Source organism: Rhodnius prolixus, unplaced genomic scaffold (genome assembly GCF_049639745.1).
Source record: "Rhodnius prolixus isolate KJV_2025 unplaced genomic scaffold, Rpr scaffold_6, whole genome shotgun sequence".
NCBI lineage: Eukaryota > Metazoa > Arthropoda > Insecta > Hemiptera > Reduviidae > Rhodnius > Rhodnius prolixus.
In genome coordinates, this window is record NW_027411634.1 from 16,757,588 (window position 1) to 16,774,286 (window position 16,699).

Below are 16,699 nucleotides of genomic sequence, written 5' to 3' on the forward strand. Positions count from 1 at the left end.
ACAAACTGATTAACAATATTAAGAATAAAATATTTATTTCACAGTAGTGTTACAAATAATTTGTAAATATTTACTTACAATATACATTTATAAATTTAATACTATAAATATTTCATAAATTAACAAGCAGAGTAAATATAAGAATGGTATGTCAGTTTTTCTTGTACTCAATTCGTTCAACCTTCACATCATCAGCAACGAGCTGGTAAACGTATGTAACCACTGTTGTACTTTGAATATCCATTAGCACGAAAGAAGGAATAATGTTTGGATCAAGAGGATTATATGCGCCTGTAGCAGATCCTGGATTAATATAGAACTTACTTTCATGTTCAAAGGCTTCGAATTTGTGAGTGTGCCCAGATATTAATATATCAACGTCTAATTGTCTCTGTACCATGGCTAATGCTTCCGGATCTCCCCATGGTACTATCTGATGTCCATGACAGAGCCCTATCCTGAACTGTCCCACTGTAACGACTTTCTGTTCAGGATAACTAGTGTTTTCTTCAAAATCTCCACGTACTACATGGACATCACTTGCTAGAGTTTTAAGATAATCAAACGACTCTTTGGTGCATAAATTTCCAGTACAAAGAATATGCTGTATCCTTCCAGGAACTAATAGCTTTTTAAACTTAGCTGGTAAACTGCTACATCTATGGGGGATATGTAAGTCTCCTAACACCAAAACCAACATTATATATCACTTATGTACTAGGTAGTATTTTGTTTAAAATTCTAATATTGTTTATTTAAAAGTATCACTCATTGAAAAAAAACCAGTTACTCAACAAAAACATACACCCCTGATAAGGCCGCTACTAACAGGAATAACAGCAACAGCAACAACAAAGACTAAACCAGGTTAATTTAGGCAAGTATGCCAAGAAAACAGGCTCATTAATTTATTTTAAAAAATTATATTGAATTGTAATATTTAAGTTAAATAAAAAAGTATATTTTTTTTTTGCAATAATACAAAATTTCATTGTCACAATAAGAAATGCATGTACGAAAAATAATGCAAAATAAACCATTTTTTACCGACTATGAAATTTATTTGGCTGTGGGTTAGCCATCTCTCCGCCATTGTCCATGAGGCCCACGAGATGGCCCGGAAGAAGGATGCCGACAAATCGGCACAGAGTGATCATAACAAGAATAATAAATCAGAACCAAATGACGATGAAGAGCCTAATTTTGATGACCCCGAAGGATTTGTGGATAAGATCACCGATGAAGGTAGGAGTTATCCCAAAATACGAAGTACATATGTATACACGTTGATGGTTTGGCATATGCTACTTATTGCTTAATTGTATCCTTTATTTAGTGTTACTTGTGAAAAATTTAAAATTTGGACTCTGTTCTTTGAACAAACTTATTAAATGTTATTTAACCCAAAATTTGTTCATGACACTTATTTCTGAAAGTAGTGTTCCACGTCAGGTTACCTCAAGTTAACCCAACATAAAGCGTGTATACAATTTAGTCCAATTTTTTAGTAATAAATTATTCTTAGAAAATATTAACCAAAGTTCTTCAATAAATTTCCTTCGTAATTACTATTATAATTAACTTTAAGAAAAAGTGGATTAATTTTTTTCAAATATCTTTCAGACTTTTAATCTCCTGACTTTTGTGCACCCCAATTTTAAAGTACAACATGTTTATTGATGATTTACGTCGTCTTAAATCTCTTGAAAGGAAACCAACTTAAAGCGTTTATACAACTTAAGAGTTTAATTTTACTTAAACAAATTCCTGCAAATTTCTTTTAACTTCGTAAAACACACTTTGTTACATATATTTTCTTGAAAATTAATTGAAGGAAAATTGATTTATGGTGGCTGAGTTGTAGCAATGAGAATATGTGATTAAATATTTAGTATTACTTTAAAACATTGCTTTTATAAGGAAGGAAAGCCTTTAAAAGTTAGTATAATGACAGAGAAAAAACTGCTATTATTGTTTTTACTTTTATAGAACTTGTTGGTGATATCTTAAGTAAAAAGCCTGAAGAATCAGGAGGCGTAGAATCTATAATTGTTGTAGATGGTGTGCCTCAAGTAGGGCCAGAAAGATTAGAGAAACTGCAGTCAGTTATCTCAAAAATATTTAACAAGTTCGGAGATATTATTAATGAATATTATCCTAAAAATGAAAATGGGCAGACAAAGGGGTAAGTCTATTAATAGTATTTATTTTTTATAAAGTTTGCTGAATTTAATTGCTAATTATTTGTTTAGCTATATATTCATAGAATATAGCAGGCCACAAAGTGCTATTGATGCAGTGAATGCAACCAATAACTATAAATTGGATAAAAATCATACTTTTCTCGTCAATCTTTTTACTGATTTCAAAAAGTAAGTTCGCTATATTTGTTTACTATGATTTATTTTTTTTTCTTCTAAATGATTTTTTTTTTTTTAAGGTATGAAGAAATTCCTGACGAATGGTTGCCTCCTGATCCCCAGCCATATAAAGAGCAACGTGATCTTCATCACTACCTCTTAGAGCCGGATGCTTATGATCAGTTTTGTGTAATATGTGATTCAGGCAATCCTGTGCAAATATGGCAAAACACTATCCCGCAGCCTACAAAATTAGAAGATAGAGCGGTAATTTAATAAGTTCATTTAATTGTGTTGTTATCAAGTAATCTGAAACTGGCACTGTGATGAAATTTATTTAGCAGATGAAATTAATGAGTTTTAGTGCTTAAGCTTTTCTGAGTGTTATAGAAATGCCAGTTAATTATGAAACACCTGATCCACTTAGTTTGAATGTGTCCCTCTTTAATGTTACATAATATGTACAGATATTCATTTTTTTTTTTTATTTATTTATGTATAAATTTGAGAACCGCTGATCTAATCGTTTTTATCTTTTGAAAGGCTGTCCAGGATTTTTATTTAAAATGTAGCATTTTTTTTTATGTTCTACTTGATAATATGGTGCTGTTGTTTCAGAGGTGGACAGAGAAATATGTGCAATGGTCACCATTAGGAACATATCTGGCAACCATACATTATAAAGGAGTTGCCCTTTGGGGTGGTCCGAAATTTGAGCAGATTATGAGGTTTACTCATGTTGATGTTCAGTTTATTGAATTTTCCCCTTGTGAAAAGTATGTAGCTAAGTATTATTTATAAATTAAATATCAAGAGAAATTTTTTTGTAATTTGATAATTATAACTAAACTCAGGGGGACTGTGATGAATCTATTTATTGTACTGATAAAGTATCATGAAGTTTGTTGCTTAAGCTTTTCTGAGTCCTGTAATTTTTAATTACTTTGTATAAGTGATCAACAGCCACAGAATGAAATTCATTTAAATTTATTATATCTGAAAATGAGGCTTGAGATGATAAAGTTTAGTATCATTCTTGTGTTACAGTTACTTGATAACGTTTTCTCCAAATGCTCATGTTCACGAACAAGGACGACTAATTATTTGGGATATAAGAAGAGGTGAAGTTATGAGAACATTTGATCCTGACGGCCCAGCAGTTTGGCCAACATTCAAATGGTCTAAAGATGATAAATATTTTGCTAAATTAGGAACTGATGTTCTCTCAATATATGAAACTCCGGTATGTAATTTGCCATGATAAAATAGTTCAGAATGTTCCATCATCTTTTAGTTAGTTATTTTATAAAACTAAAACAATCTTTAAGTGTAGATAGAAAACATTGATCGAATACTGAAAACACATTTATGAAACTCAATTTGCAGGCAATATGATTTCGCTCATCTAGTCGGAGTTTTTTTTCTGATTGATAGTCTATGAAGTGCTTTCTTCAATAAAGAAACGCTTGCAACTACTTCTGTCTTTCTATGTTACTTATCCTGTAAGTTCGTTCCTGCCGGGGTTGTATCCTCCCTGAAGAGTAGCTGATTTAGTTATTTGAAATCCGTGAAGAGAGATCAGAGAGATAACGATTTTGTAGCTATAACAGCTTAGAAGGAAAATTATTTTAATTGTACCAAAAATGATAGTTGAGATCTAAAATTAATGCAGTTGTAATTAAATTATGTGGTATCTAGTTAAGAAATTTTATTTATTAATTTATTTCTATACATATTATAGTCTTTTGGACTACTGGAGAAGAAGAGTGTGAAAATCCCAGGTATTAGGGATTTTGCTTGGTCTCCTACTGACAACATTCTTGCTTACTGGGTATCAGAAAATAAAGATGTACCAGCAAGAGTTGTACTTATGGAAGTACCAAGGTAATTTCATATGTTGTGTCCTTAATAACTTCTGAACGAATTGATTCATTATAAATGTAAAATATTTTTCAGCCGTAATGAAGTACGTGCCAATAATCTATTCAACGTATGTGATTGTAAAATTCATTGGCAGAAATCAGGGGACTATCTTTGTGTGAAAGTTGACAGATATACTAGATGTAAAAAAGAGAAAGGAGAAACTAAATACATTGTAAGTATTCACAATTAGTTTTATGCATGATCTATATTTTAGAATTCGAGTGCTGAGCTATATCAAAATAAATTATTTCCTACATTAAATCTGTCCAGTATCTAGCGACATTTTGTGAACATCTTAAGTGGTTACTAGTTAGTGTCGCTTTTAGAACGCATGCCATCAAAATTTGTATTCTCTGTAAAGTAGAAACAAAATTAGTTTCTAATAATTAATCATGATAAATGCATGGTTTAATTTTTTATGCAACTTTATTAAAACATTTGTATTCTGCCTCTTACATGAGGAAATCTTTGATTAGATTAGATTCCGTACGTAGATCAATGACCATACCAAAGTTGCCTCCTTAGTGCTGACAATTCGATTAAACCCAGAAGTCACATGTAGGATTGTTGACTAGGATTGAAGGCAATAATTTTCCTTTTTCAAATTTTCAGTCGTCATGTCGTTATTTACTGCTAGTTAAATTGTTACAAGAGTTTGAAATGAAAGTTAACCCTTCACTGGCACAGCCTTAGCCGTTCGGATGTATCTTTTTTGAAATTATTTTATTTTGGGATAGAATTGTACTATAATTGAATTTATGTCGAATGACTGCCCACTTGATATGAATCGAATACGATTTATAGTTTTTCTTAATTAAATTTTATATCATTACGAATTCTTGTGCAATAAATTACCTGTCGTCTATCATATTTATGTTTTACATTCTCCTTAAAGTGAAATTAGTCACTTTGAAAACTTTTTTAATATTATTTTATTTTTAAAATCCACTTTTTTACTTCTTTGGTTTTGTAACAAGATGCTTGGTGAAACTAAATACGAAAGAAAGCTCTTGTAGCCGAACGGCTGTGCAATAACATATATGTAATATCTTAAAATGATCAGTAGATTATTTTTTAGTGAAGTATTGATATGAGAGTTTGTATAGAATTTTTTTTATAAAACTGTATTTTTAATATGTTGATTAAGATGAAAGCAGCTCATCGTCGGGGGTTTCTGGACCGCGACTCTCTCTCTCTCTCTCTCTCTCGTCCCGCTTCCTTTTATACAGAGAGCTTGACCACTCATTTAACCTTTGTCACTTGAATGAGGATCATTCCTTAGGTCTAACTCTAACTGAACTCCGCTGGATCTTTAAGTTAAGATGTGAGCTTGCCTACCTGAATCATACGCCATGGCTGCCTAGGGAGATTGAACTTTGTTCTCTTTGTAACTCAAGGTGCATTGAGGAGGTGGTTCACTTTCTTGGTGACTGCTCAATTCTTACTGAAATCCGGAGACTCTGTTTCGGACGTTCAGTACTTACGAGAGAACAACTGATTTCTTTCCTAAATGGAACGCAAAATTGTCAACCTCTTATTAAATATGCTCGCCATGCCTGGTCTTATCGTTATCAGCTGGTTCAGGAGTTTAATTATTAACTTATAATTCTGTTATATATTGGTTATTTCGTTTTATTTTTATTTCTAGGTCGGTTATTTTTGTTAGAAATTATTATTTTTTGGTTTATTTGTTTTTCTTTTCTCTATGTATGTATGTACATATCATTATAGTAACATCGACTCCGGCTGACGGATTTTCCAAGCCGTACAATATTTTCATTTTCTAATTTGTAATTTATATTTCATATGAAGAATAAATATTATTATTATTATTATGTATAATTTCAGAATATGTATTACAATTTCGAAATCTTCCATTTACGTGAAAAGAATATTCCTGTGGACAGTGTGGAAATCAAAGAGCCCATTCATGCATTTGCATGGGAACCAGTTGGATCAACATTTGCTATTATACATGGAGAGACATCGAATATTCAGGTTTCATTCTATGGATTGAAGACAGGTCACAAGCCAGTACCACTCAGTGAGAGATTTTTCACATATTTGGTTAAAAACATTTACATAAACATAAACATTCTTAACAATAAATTAAGAACAAAAGTACTATTCTCGGATAGGGACATTCAACTGCTTTGGTTAATTTTAATTTGCCCCCTTTAATTAAAATATATTGAACAAATTCTAAAAAAAGCTGAATTTGAGAATTATTTACAAAAGAAGTGTATGGTGCGCATTATTAGTGTCCAACAAAACTCATACCTAAATATCGTAGCTAATTTTTTATTATTTTACACGGAAACCATTTTAAGATCCGTTTAAATTAAGATTAAAATCCGCCAACCATGTCGTCACGTTCTACGTCATTGAAAACATTACTTTTTGCAACAATGGCCGATAAAAATAATTAAAAATTCCTTAATGTTCTACATTCTTGTGTCTTTGAAGGGTGTAATTGGAAGAGGAGAGCAGAGCTTTTCGCCTTATAAGAGGAAGACCTCACGAACTTAAAAAAACTAAATTCCCAAGACGATTAAGAAATAAAACAGAAGTATGGTATCTGATAAAATCACTGCATTCCGGCCACACTATATAAAATACTTGAACAGTTTTTGTACTATAAGTATTTGAATATTGCATGTGTTTTGAAGATTGCTATATTAAATCACAATTTTGATTGCTACTTAAATGTGTTCCTCTTTTTTTCATAATATTAATAGTTCATTTGTATTTTTGCCAGAGCGATTGGAGAAAAGAATGTGCAACACCTTATTTTGGTCACCTGCTGGACAATTTATTGTATTAGCTGATCTACGAAATAATGGTGTCCTTGAATTCGTTGATACATCTGACTTCACTGTTATGAACCAAACGGAACATTATAGAGTCTCTGATGTTGAGTGGGATCCTACCGGTAGATATGTTGTAACTGCAACTTCCAAATGGAAATCCAAGGTTATAATTAAGAGAAACTCCATTATTAAAATGTTCAATAATTTTTAGTTGGTATTTAAATATAATTATTCATAGGATGATTTGGGTTATTGGATTTGGACCTTTCAAGGAAGGATCTTATCGCGAAACAATATGCAGAAGTTCTGGCAATTACAATGGCGCCCTCGGCCACCATCTTTACTAACAGCAGAACAACAAAAAGAAATTAAGAAAAATTTAAAGAAATATTCTGCTCAGTTTGAAAGCAAAGATAGGATGCGTTTAACTAGAGCTTCTAAGGAGTTAATTGAAAAGAGAGCGGCAGCAATGAAGAAATTTGAAGATTTTAGGCAGTCAGTACTAAATATCTGGGCACAACAAAAGGAAAGAAGATTGCAACTAAGAAACAGTGAGGATTTAAGTTTTATTATTTATTTTTGAGGGGCGGTCAATGTAATGACCCCATAATAACATTAGTCTTAATCTCTTCACCTGTAGAAAATTTTATGCACACTTCTCTCTTCTTATCATAAATAATCAAAACTCCCTGAAACCCCTAAAATAATTTTTTCAGAATAATATTTAAAATAAAATGGATAGATTCAGATTGAAGAATCTGTTAGTTACAAGTTTAGAGAAAAGGGGCTTTTTCTAGCAATGTGTGATAAACTGAGAAAATTATTCTTAAATTACAGCAGACATACCTCAACATCCAAATACTATCCTCTCCAGGTAATCCTCTAAGGAGATTGAAGAGAAGATGGCCTCGTGATCTTCTCTTATCTTAAGCACGTTACTGGAGTGGCACCACTGGGTGCCTCCTCCAATCATGATTTCCCGTTATTTCTTTTCTCTTTCACCGTATTTGCTTGTTGCAACAACTGTTGCAGTGGTAAATTGCAATAAAAGATTTAAAAAAAAAAAAAAAAAAAAAAAATTATTTCTTAAAAACACTAGGTTTTAGAATTTGCTTCCAACCTTCAATTCTAATTGTAACTCTAATATTCCTTAACATTATGTTTATACCAGAACAATAAATTATGAAGTTGTGATACTATTTAAGCAAGACTTTATAATTATTGTTCCCTCTAAATAAACTTCTTATTTTCCAGTAAACTTTCCTGTAAAATAATTACAAATACAACCTTCAATGAATTGCGAAGTTTAAAGGAAGTGTTATGTTATTCTTAAAGGAAGAAAATACCATTTTACTAGAATCCATTTCCGGTTTTTGTCAGTTTATAAAAATGATACCAACGATTGTCTTTAAATTTGACACCCTTATCACTCATATGTAGTTCAAAAATTTTCATTAAAAAAATTTTCCTGAGAAAATTTGAATTAGGGCATTCTGGGGAGAGGGTGGTTGAACTTCCCCAGGAAGTGCCATTTCAGTGAATTTATGAACTTATTAGGATAAAACATTTAAAGGAAATTCTAAATTTGGATAGCTACCTAAAGTGACATTAAAATAACCTAATTTATTATCCAATTGGTTGGATGTTAAGTTCGCCTGAAAAAAACAGGCATGTTTACTTTTTGACATTTTTTTTTATTTACTACTTTTTATTTCAGATATTGATACAGACACTTTGGAGTCAGATACACAAAATGTTGAAGAAGAAGTTGTTGAATTTTTTATCAAAGAAGACGTTACAGTATTGGATTAACATTTATCTAGTAATTTGTGTGAAGGAAGGATTTATTTAATTCATTTATTTAAATCCTTCAAATAGGCCAATTTTGTTTCTAAACATTTTGATATTTGAAGAAAACAGATAAATAATTACCGATGAGAACTCACAGAAAGATAACTAAAATGTTCAAATGTGTAGGAATCGATTTCCATCATGTACCATACAGGATAAGATTTTTAATAAAACCTCTTTTATCAACCTTCAAAAGAATTATATATTGTATACATACTTTTTATATACTTCTTCCATTTTCGCTTTTGTTAAGTGTTTTTCTTTACTAGCTGGTGTATTTATGTTATGTGTAACAAAGAAAAAGGAAAAAAAAAAAACTTTAAAAAAGAAATTTATTTTTTATTCCGAAAGTTTATTTTTAATTATTATTATTTTTTGTTTAACTTAAAATTACTATATTATGGTGGTGCTTCATAATGCCTATTTTCTACCTTATTACCTTGAAACAGAAAAATAAAGAAATTTAAAAAAGAAAATTTAATTTTTTGCATGGTTCCTAAATATTATTTTTTTTTGCATAAAAAAAATTGAAATATTTTTATAAGTTGATGCAAATTAAATAATTTATTTTTGATAATTACTGATGGACTGGATTTTTGTCAATTATTCCTATAATTTCATATTTTTAGGTCTCATGGCTAGAAAAGAATAACCAGAAATTTATCTCTGCATAAAATGGAGAACAATTTTAACATTTTAACTTTTTTTTTTTTGAGTTTTTTGAGAAGTCTGACGCCATCTTTTATTGTTGCTGTGACAGAGGTACTAATTTAGTTCATTTCACTACTCGGCTGTCAAGGATGTTTTTAAAGATCGATAGATATAACTATTGAAAAACATGAATGAAGCTCTTCTAGAGGTTATTTAGTACCTTGGAAATGAAGGGTTCTCTTTTTAAGAAAGATTTTCTCTTATTTCAACGCCAGTCTACACCGGATTTGTGTAGTTTATATCAAACCACAAACAAGTTCTTCCTTACCCCTATTCTCTATCAATCTCTAAATTCCTGGTAATTCTGCCCGCTAAAGCGGTCCTCCATTCTTCAAATTAAAATAGGTATAGTAAGCCAAATTCTGTTATGGAGCATCGACGAATTTTCCACTCAATCAGATTTACCGTGGCACTATACCTTTGTTTAATAGTGTCTGGTGCTTTTACCATTCCCTACCGTATCCGAACATTTCGAAGTATGTGAATCTCCAAAGATGGATAAAGAAATTAAGAATAAATTTAAAATTCTACCTGATGAATCTAATTAAATGTACATATTTAACAACCCGAAAACATAGTTTCTCTAATAACTATCAGTTATTTATCTTTTTTTCTGTTCAATCTTTTATCAGTTTCTGAAGATTCTGCTGCATTTTGCAGTACAATCCAACAGTTTTAGCTGTAAAGAATCTATAAACTAAAAACTTCAAGTAGAGGTATTGTCGGTTAATTAAATAAAGATACAATTTAAGAAATACAAAACAAAAATTTATTTAAATGAATAATAAGATATGTACATTCTTAAAATATGAAGAAAATTATACCATACTGGACATCTTGTCATAAATATATATATATAAAATATACGTATAAGTGATTTCTAAATTAACAAATTATGTTCAGACATTTGTTCTCCGTCCATTGTAAACAAATCTTAGAAACTATCTTGCACATTGTTGACTATAGAATGGTATATAATTTTCGGACGGCATTTATAAAGGAAAATAACTTGTTTTTACCATTTGTACTTAATAAGTCACATATTTGATTATCCTAAGTATAAAAATATTGTATTGGCTAATAGTTTCACTTACAACAATATAAAAACATTTATATAAAAATAACTTTATATAAATCATTAATTTTATTAAACTTGGCCCAATTATATTTCACTTAAAATTACGTTTTAAATAATTATAAAAACAGTAAGAAACAAGTTATATTTTATTTTTAATTTGTAGCGTACATTTAGAAGTGGAAGAAAAATAAATATAAAATGTTCGTACATAAAAGTAAATAAAAATACAATTACGGTACCGGAATGTAATAAAAAGAAAAAGAATTTGCTGCTTAACACTTCAATTCAAGAAAATTTTAATTTCAGTAGTTCGTAACAAAGCCACGTTTGTGTTATATTGCCATTAACTTCTGAATGACCAAACGTTTTAACAAATGTTAAGCATCAATTTCATCCCATACAAGTTTTAGGATCTGTCAGTATTTATACTTTCCTAGAAAAATAGTCTTTAAAAGTTTGGATAGAATATACACAGTTCCCCTTCTTCAGCCGATTTCGAATGTTCAACAGATAAGCAGCGAGTAGGGACCGGTGACCCAGTACTTTTCTAAAAGTTGTGATAGTACATATCCCAAGAAATTTTTAGGAGCGGTCAAGTTATACTATATATGACTCTACAAATTTATAATACCCTGCAGAAGGCAATAAACTTGCCGAAACGTTGTTTAAAGAAAAAAAAATTGTCTACAAAATTTTATAAAGTGTTCCTCGAAATTCCTAAGAATAATCTATTAACAACGGTCGAAAAACCATCATAGCAGATATCATTTCAGCAAGGTATCCATATCATAAACAACCTTCCGAAACACCTTCCAAATACAGAAAAGCAGTTAGGTTAGGCATGTGGACAAACCTTAGATAAATGACTGATACAATTGAAAAATATATAAAAATGTAATTTAGTCATTTCTTCGAAATAAATTTCCTTTTCCTCATTTAACTGGATTGCTAAGTAGAATCTACCTGAATTCTCGAGGGCAAAACGATAAACTCTATACAAAACAATAAAAAAGGTAAAAATATAAACTTATTTATGTGAAGAGATCATTTAAAATTTAGATTGGAAAAAACTATTAGCACAATCTAGTAGCATAGTAATTGGCACTGTAGTTCGTACAAATCTGTTTATAATTTTGACACTTAATAGAGACATTTATTGTTTTTTAAATGTTTCAAATTTGTAGCAAATGTTATAATGTTCAAAAATAATAAGGCATATTTATAATTTAAAGAAACTTGGCTGGCCTATCCATGTAACATATATTATTTAATAATAGATTAACAATTTCAGGGTAAGATTTGTTATAAGGCAAATAGGTTTTTAACAAAAATGTATATGACACAGATTTAAATCTGTAAAAGACAAAAGCTTTTGTGCAATTTTTATCACGTTAAATCAGAGTAAAACAAAGTACTCAAATTGCTAATTAGTTAGCTTTTAACAATTTGAGAACAGAATAAAAATTAAACCAATAGATTAAAAGTAATAATAAAATTTCACCTGGTAAAAAAAAAATTATAATATTTAAAAAATTAAGCTAAACAGAACTTTAAGTTATGAAAGACTAATGAGATATTAGCAAACGATAGGAAAAAAATAGAAATCAGAGAGAGACAGAGATTTATAACTAAATAAAAAAATATATAAATTACTGCTAAAAGCGATCTTTAGACGCTGTGAGCCCTTCGAGATCATTCAGGCTTTGTAATTCCTGGAGTTCTTGCAGTTTTTCATGGTCCCTTATATGAGCATAATTTGCCGAGAGGCACATCAAATAATGAACCTGAAAGATGGTGAAATGTATAATTAAAATTTAAGAAAATCTAAGTTATAATTAACAGCTTAAATAACTGAAATTATTTTTAACTGAAAAATAGATAAAAATCAAAAGCATCTAAGATAATAAGAAGAAATAAATTTACTTGTTTAGAAAACTAACTAATGAAAAAATGTATGAAGGTTTGTCGCCTGGTTATCGGAAACATGATGGAAGAATATTTGTTAGAAGGATCAACCTTAGGAATTTACTCATTTTCTCTTTAAATTAGCTTAGAACTGCAATTGAAATTACAATTTCTAATTTTCATTGGGAATTCACATTTATAAGTCCCAGATTTTTTCTTAAAGTAATTTTTGATGAAAAAAGTAGTCTATCAAATTGGTCTATTTGAGAAAGGTACCAAGCAAATTTTAAAAACGTTAAACAAAAAAGTTATAATTTGAAATTTCGTTTAGGTGTCAGCCGAGATCAAAACTCGGTAAGATTTTAGCTAAAATGAATTAACTAACTGAAAATGCAACTTATATCTTCGCCTCAAGAAATATTTTCACTTATACAATTAACTTTCCATGGATTAAATTAGTTGCTAAAACACTAAGCTTAAAGAATCACGAATGGAATTTTGAAATTCCTAAACTTGTTTCTTTTTTTCATGATTTTCACAAAAACACAACGTGACTACTTTAAATTTTTTTGTGGTAAAGCAGTAGCTAGACAATTGGCGAGAACAGACATGCAACACTCCATTGGCTCGTTTATTACTCCTACTCTAAATGGCCTTTTCGCATGACTGCTCGTCATGCTACAGGAAGCATTTTCCTGGCTATACACACTGTGTCGTAATCCACGCGTTAATAAATGCAATGTTCATAAAACAAAAACAAACAAAAAAATGGCCAAAATTAAGTGCTATATTAGAATACAGACAAAACATATTTTCTATCTAAGGCTAAGAAGAAAAAATAAAAATATTTTCCAGTGACGTTTCGACAGATAGTTTCAATGTTGTTCAAGACTTATTTTGAATATCTAATTTTTTACAAGAAACCTGTGATAAGTTTCCATTAAGCAACAAGGCTGAGGTTACACATAATATTTTCCGAAAACATTGCTTGTCAGATAAGATAAAATCCAAGGCCTAGACCCGCAATCGAACCTGGCACCATATAGAAAAAACATTTTTGGTAAACATATTTATTGGTGGCTGTTTGGATGATAAATGACAATTAGCGACCATATAACATCTTACGATTGAGGTGGGAGATTTGTGTAGTGTAATGAAATAAACTGTACCATAACCAAATAACTCGAAAAATAACTAGGGGTTTTAATAATTTGTCAAGCTTATTAGAGAAATGTATTTATAGTAAGAAAAGATTTATATCCTACAGCTTTTTGGGTTAAAACTAGTATATAGAATAAAATAAAATAAATCATTTTAGAAGTAATTATGTTTAACCAAATTAATACTTACAAGTGAGAGAATAACCAACATGCAAGCAAATGTAGCCAATATGAACATAACTTCTGCTTTTTCAACATAATCTTTACAAAAAAGTTTTATTTCTTGTGGAGGACAAATTTCCATATCTTCGGGTCTTGTTCCTTCAGGAAACATGAAGTCTAAAAACAGAGACAAACGATATTTTAAAATTAACATAAAAATACAACATATTTAAATCACTGAAGGAATAAAATTTAAGAAAAAAAAAAAAATTGAGATGAACGACTTTCTCTTAAATTCTCCTGTTTGAAAGGGACATTTTATCACACCTTAAATTGCCTAAAATGAATCCTCCATAAACATTATTCAGATAAATGCTTTAGTTATTAGACTTGCTTTGAAAATTATGGTTATTACAATTGTAACAAAATGTTCAGGGATCTTAGCGTCTCTGAAAGCACGAAAGATTCTTACTTTGACGGCCCCAGAGTTGCAGAGAATGCAACTACTTGGTTTTAACGAACTCTTTCGCGAATTTACTTTCACCTTCACAACTTCACTCACACTTTTAAACAACCACAGACCCAAATATACCGTTGCAATGAGAAGTCAATAGTATTCCATTGGAGTTTTGGATAGGTTGTCCTTCCCTAAACATTAATTAATGTTTATAACTATTTAACTTACCAAATTGTTTAAAATCAATGCACTGATTTTGATTTTGAACTCTTTCGGATGAACACAGTGTCCAAAATACAGTGTAGAACAATGTAGTAACTATTAGAAACACAAACAGTATTAGCCATCCAAGCTGAAGAATATAGGTAATACTCATAAACTGAAACAATATTTAAAATTAATTAGCATAATGAAAGAAAAAAAACATAGTATAACATATTAGTTAAGTGGTTATCGTACTGGATTACCACACGGAGATACCGGGTTCGAATCAGCCACCAGTCTTAGATTTTATTTGAAATTATGGATTTGGAGAATTGAATTTAAGATTAAAAAAAAAGTTATTAGGACTGTGTCATTATTGTATAAAGAATACCCGGAAGAAACTGCGAAAAGCTAAAAATACGCCCAGAGCGGTTTGAGTTTCATCAAAAGCAGAGTTATCGAACATCATGATTCTTCATAACGTTTTCAAAAGAACTACATCAGTGCTAGTTACGTTCTCAATGCAATTTTGGAGTGGCTTTGTAATCAATCCTCTCAAAAAAATCATAAATAAAAAGTGATGTCTTTTTCGAATACATAGTCCCAAAATTGAATGGATCCCGCTAAAGAAATTGCCCTTGTCTGATTATGTAGCTTCCAAACAGAACATCAAGTACGCTATTTCTGAAATTTATAGATGTAGATGTATTAAACATATTTTCTGTTTTGTTTCCAAGCATATAACCATATGCTTGTTTGTTTCCGACGTTCACAAGTAATATATATATCTTCCCTTCTTTATTTTTAGTCTTTAGAACTGAACCAATAAGCAATTAAAAGTCCACAATCGGCAATGTAAATACAAACTTTTATACTAAACAGAATTAAAAATGAAATTGTATGATACTATAATAAACTTTGCAAACATAAATTAGCTGTTTGTAATCCTCTATAATTGCCAAAACAATATTTATTTTTTAATAAACATCATATTTATTAATGTTATTTATCATATGTATTTATTAATGTACATGAAAGAGACATACAACTGCACAGGATATTCGTCCGCCGACCCTTGCACTCCAGGCTCTATAGACCTTGTGCCGAGTAGCTCCAGTAGCTAAGCATCCTACAAACAATACCATCAATCCTAGAGCTCCCATAACAGCTCCGAGAGCTACAAATGTAGTTTGCAAAGGTTCTAACCTGTAAAATAACAATATTTAAATATATTGAAGAAGTATTCATATTTAAATTTAACAAATTCGAAAAACATAATTTGACAACAGTGTAATTATCTGTTCTGCAAGATAATTTAGAAAATCAAACGTTACTTTAAGCAATACAATTTTAAAAACAAAAGTTGAATTTAAATGTCAGAACATAAAATATTGCAGAGTTTACTAAAGAGATAACTGAATTGAAATTAACATTACCAACTGAGGCGTAAATGAAACACTTGATCCAGCATAAGGGCACTTAGTGTAGCACCTCTGTACATGGTCCCACAAAATACTCCCACACCAATGAGGCACATTATAGTTGCTATAAGTGTCGCGTATGGTACTCTTGACATGCAATCATCGCACCGACTACCTATGTAAACCAATGTTTTTTTTAAAAAAAAAGATCTGAGCAAACTTCTTGTCAAAACAAATATTGAGATTTTATGACTCTTTACTAACCTACTGGATAATCCGACCTGTAAGAAGGTTCAGAATACTTCCCAAAACTTTCTTGGGAATAAGTGTACCTAGTTCTAAGGGGAATTTGTGCACTTAACATATCTCTACGTTTGGATTTGGGCATTATTAAGTTATTGCATTAACCAACAAAAAGATAAGATGAGATAAAATAGAAAAATATGGCACACCCTTTTTTTCAACAGACAGTTGATAGTTATTTATCCTAGTTAAAATGACTCACCCATCGCGTAAAGAGTGGAATTACTCCCAATTAAACAAATCTCTTGAAGTGATGGAGTTCTTTAGAAACTGATGTAAACAAACTTCAGAATTAACAGTCGAAAGACATTACGTATAAAACATGACAACCAACACCAACTAGCGACAGTGAAC

General features: G+C 30.4%; 3 protein-coding genes across 4 annotated transcripts; 1 reads left to right on the forward strand and 2 right to left on the reverse strand.

Moving 5' to 3' along the window:
• Window positions 1-9: 9 nt before the first annotated feature.
• Vps29 (vacuolar protein sorting 29) lies at window positions 10-875 on the reverse strand. Its single transcript, XM_074141075.1, has one exon. It carries the CDS (start codon window positions 698-700, stop codon window positions 152-154), a length of 549 nt encoding a protein of 182 aa, XP_073997176.1. The 5' UTR covers window positions 701-875; the 3' UTR covers window positions 10-151.
• Window positions 876-1,066: 191 nt separating this feature from the next.
• eIF3b (eukaryotic translation initiation factor 3 subunit b) lies at window positions 1,067-9,420 on the forward strand. The gene is made up of 12 exons (XM_074141063.1): window positions 1,067-1,245; window positions 1,990-2,185; window positions 2,253-2,372; window positions 2,441-2,627; window positions 2,979-3,136; window positions 3,408-3,603; window positions 4,102-4,244; window positions 4,317-4,455; window positions 6,132-6,327; window positions 7,042-7,256; window positions 7,332-7,644; window positions 8,811-9,420. Exons 1-12 carry the CDS (start codon window positions 1,113-1,115, stop codon window positions 8,903-8,905), a joined length of 2,091 nt encoding a protein of 696 aa, XP_073997164.1. The 5' UTR covers window positions 1,067-1,112; the 3' UTR covers window positions 8,906-9,420.
• Window positions 9,421-10,401: 981 nt separating this feature from the next.
• On the reverse strand, window positions 10,402-16,689 carry M6 (neuronal membrane glycoprotein M6). Of its 2 annotated transcripts, none has more exons than XM_074141074.1 (6): window positions 16,548-16,689; window positions 16,058-16,217; window positions 15,668-15,827; window positions 14,646-14,796; window positions 13,989-14,137; window positions 10,402-12,517 (listed from the first exon to the last, which is right to left on the reverse strand). In XM_074141074.1, the coding sequence occupies exons 1-6, from the start codon at window positions 16,549-16,551 to the stop codon at window positions 12,389-12,391; spliced, it is 753 nt and encodes a 250-aa protein (XP_073997175.1). In that variant the 5' UTR covers window positions 16,552-16,689; the 3' UTR covers window positions 10,402-12,388. The 2 variants fall into 2 exon arrangements, with proteins under 2 accessions (XP_073997175.1, XP_073997173.1); XM_074141072.1 differs by having other exon boundaries at window positions 16,307-16,682.
• Between the last annotated feature and the right edge of the window lie 10 nt (window positions 16,690-16,699).

Coding starts and splice junctions, on each gene's coding strand:
- Vps29 (XM_074141075.1), bottom strand. CDS start 700: ATGTTGGTTTTGGTGTTAGGAGACTTACATATCCCCCATAGATGTAGC.
- eIF3b (XM_074141063.1), top strand. CDS start 1,113: ATGGCCCGGAAGAAGGATGCCGACAAATCGGCACAGAGTGATCATAAC. Junction 1,246..1,989: donor GGATAAGATCACCGATGAAG/GTAGGAGTTATC, acceptor TTACTTTTATAG/AACTTGTTGGTGATATCTTA. Junction 7,645..8,810: donor AAGATTGCAACTAAGAAACA/GTGAGGATTTAA, acceptor TTTTTATTTCAG/ATATTGATACAGACACTTTG.
- M6 (XM_074141072.1), bottom strand. CDS start 16,430: ATGCCCAAATCCAAACGTAGAGATATGTTAAGTGCACAAATTCCCCTT. Junction 15,828..16,057: donor TTTCATTTACGCCTCAGTTG/GTAATGTTAATT, acceptor GTTATTTTACAG/GTTAGAACCTTTGCAAACTA. Junction 12,518..13,988: donor TGTTGGTTATTCTCTCACTT/GTAAGTATTAAT, acceptor ACCATCTTTCAG/GTTCATTATTTGATGTGCCT.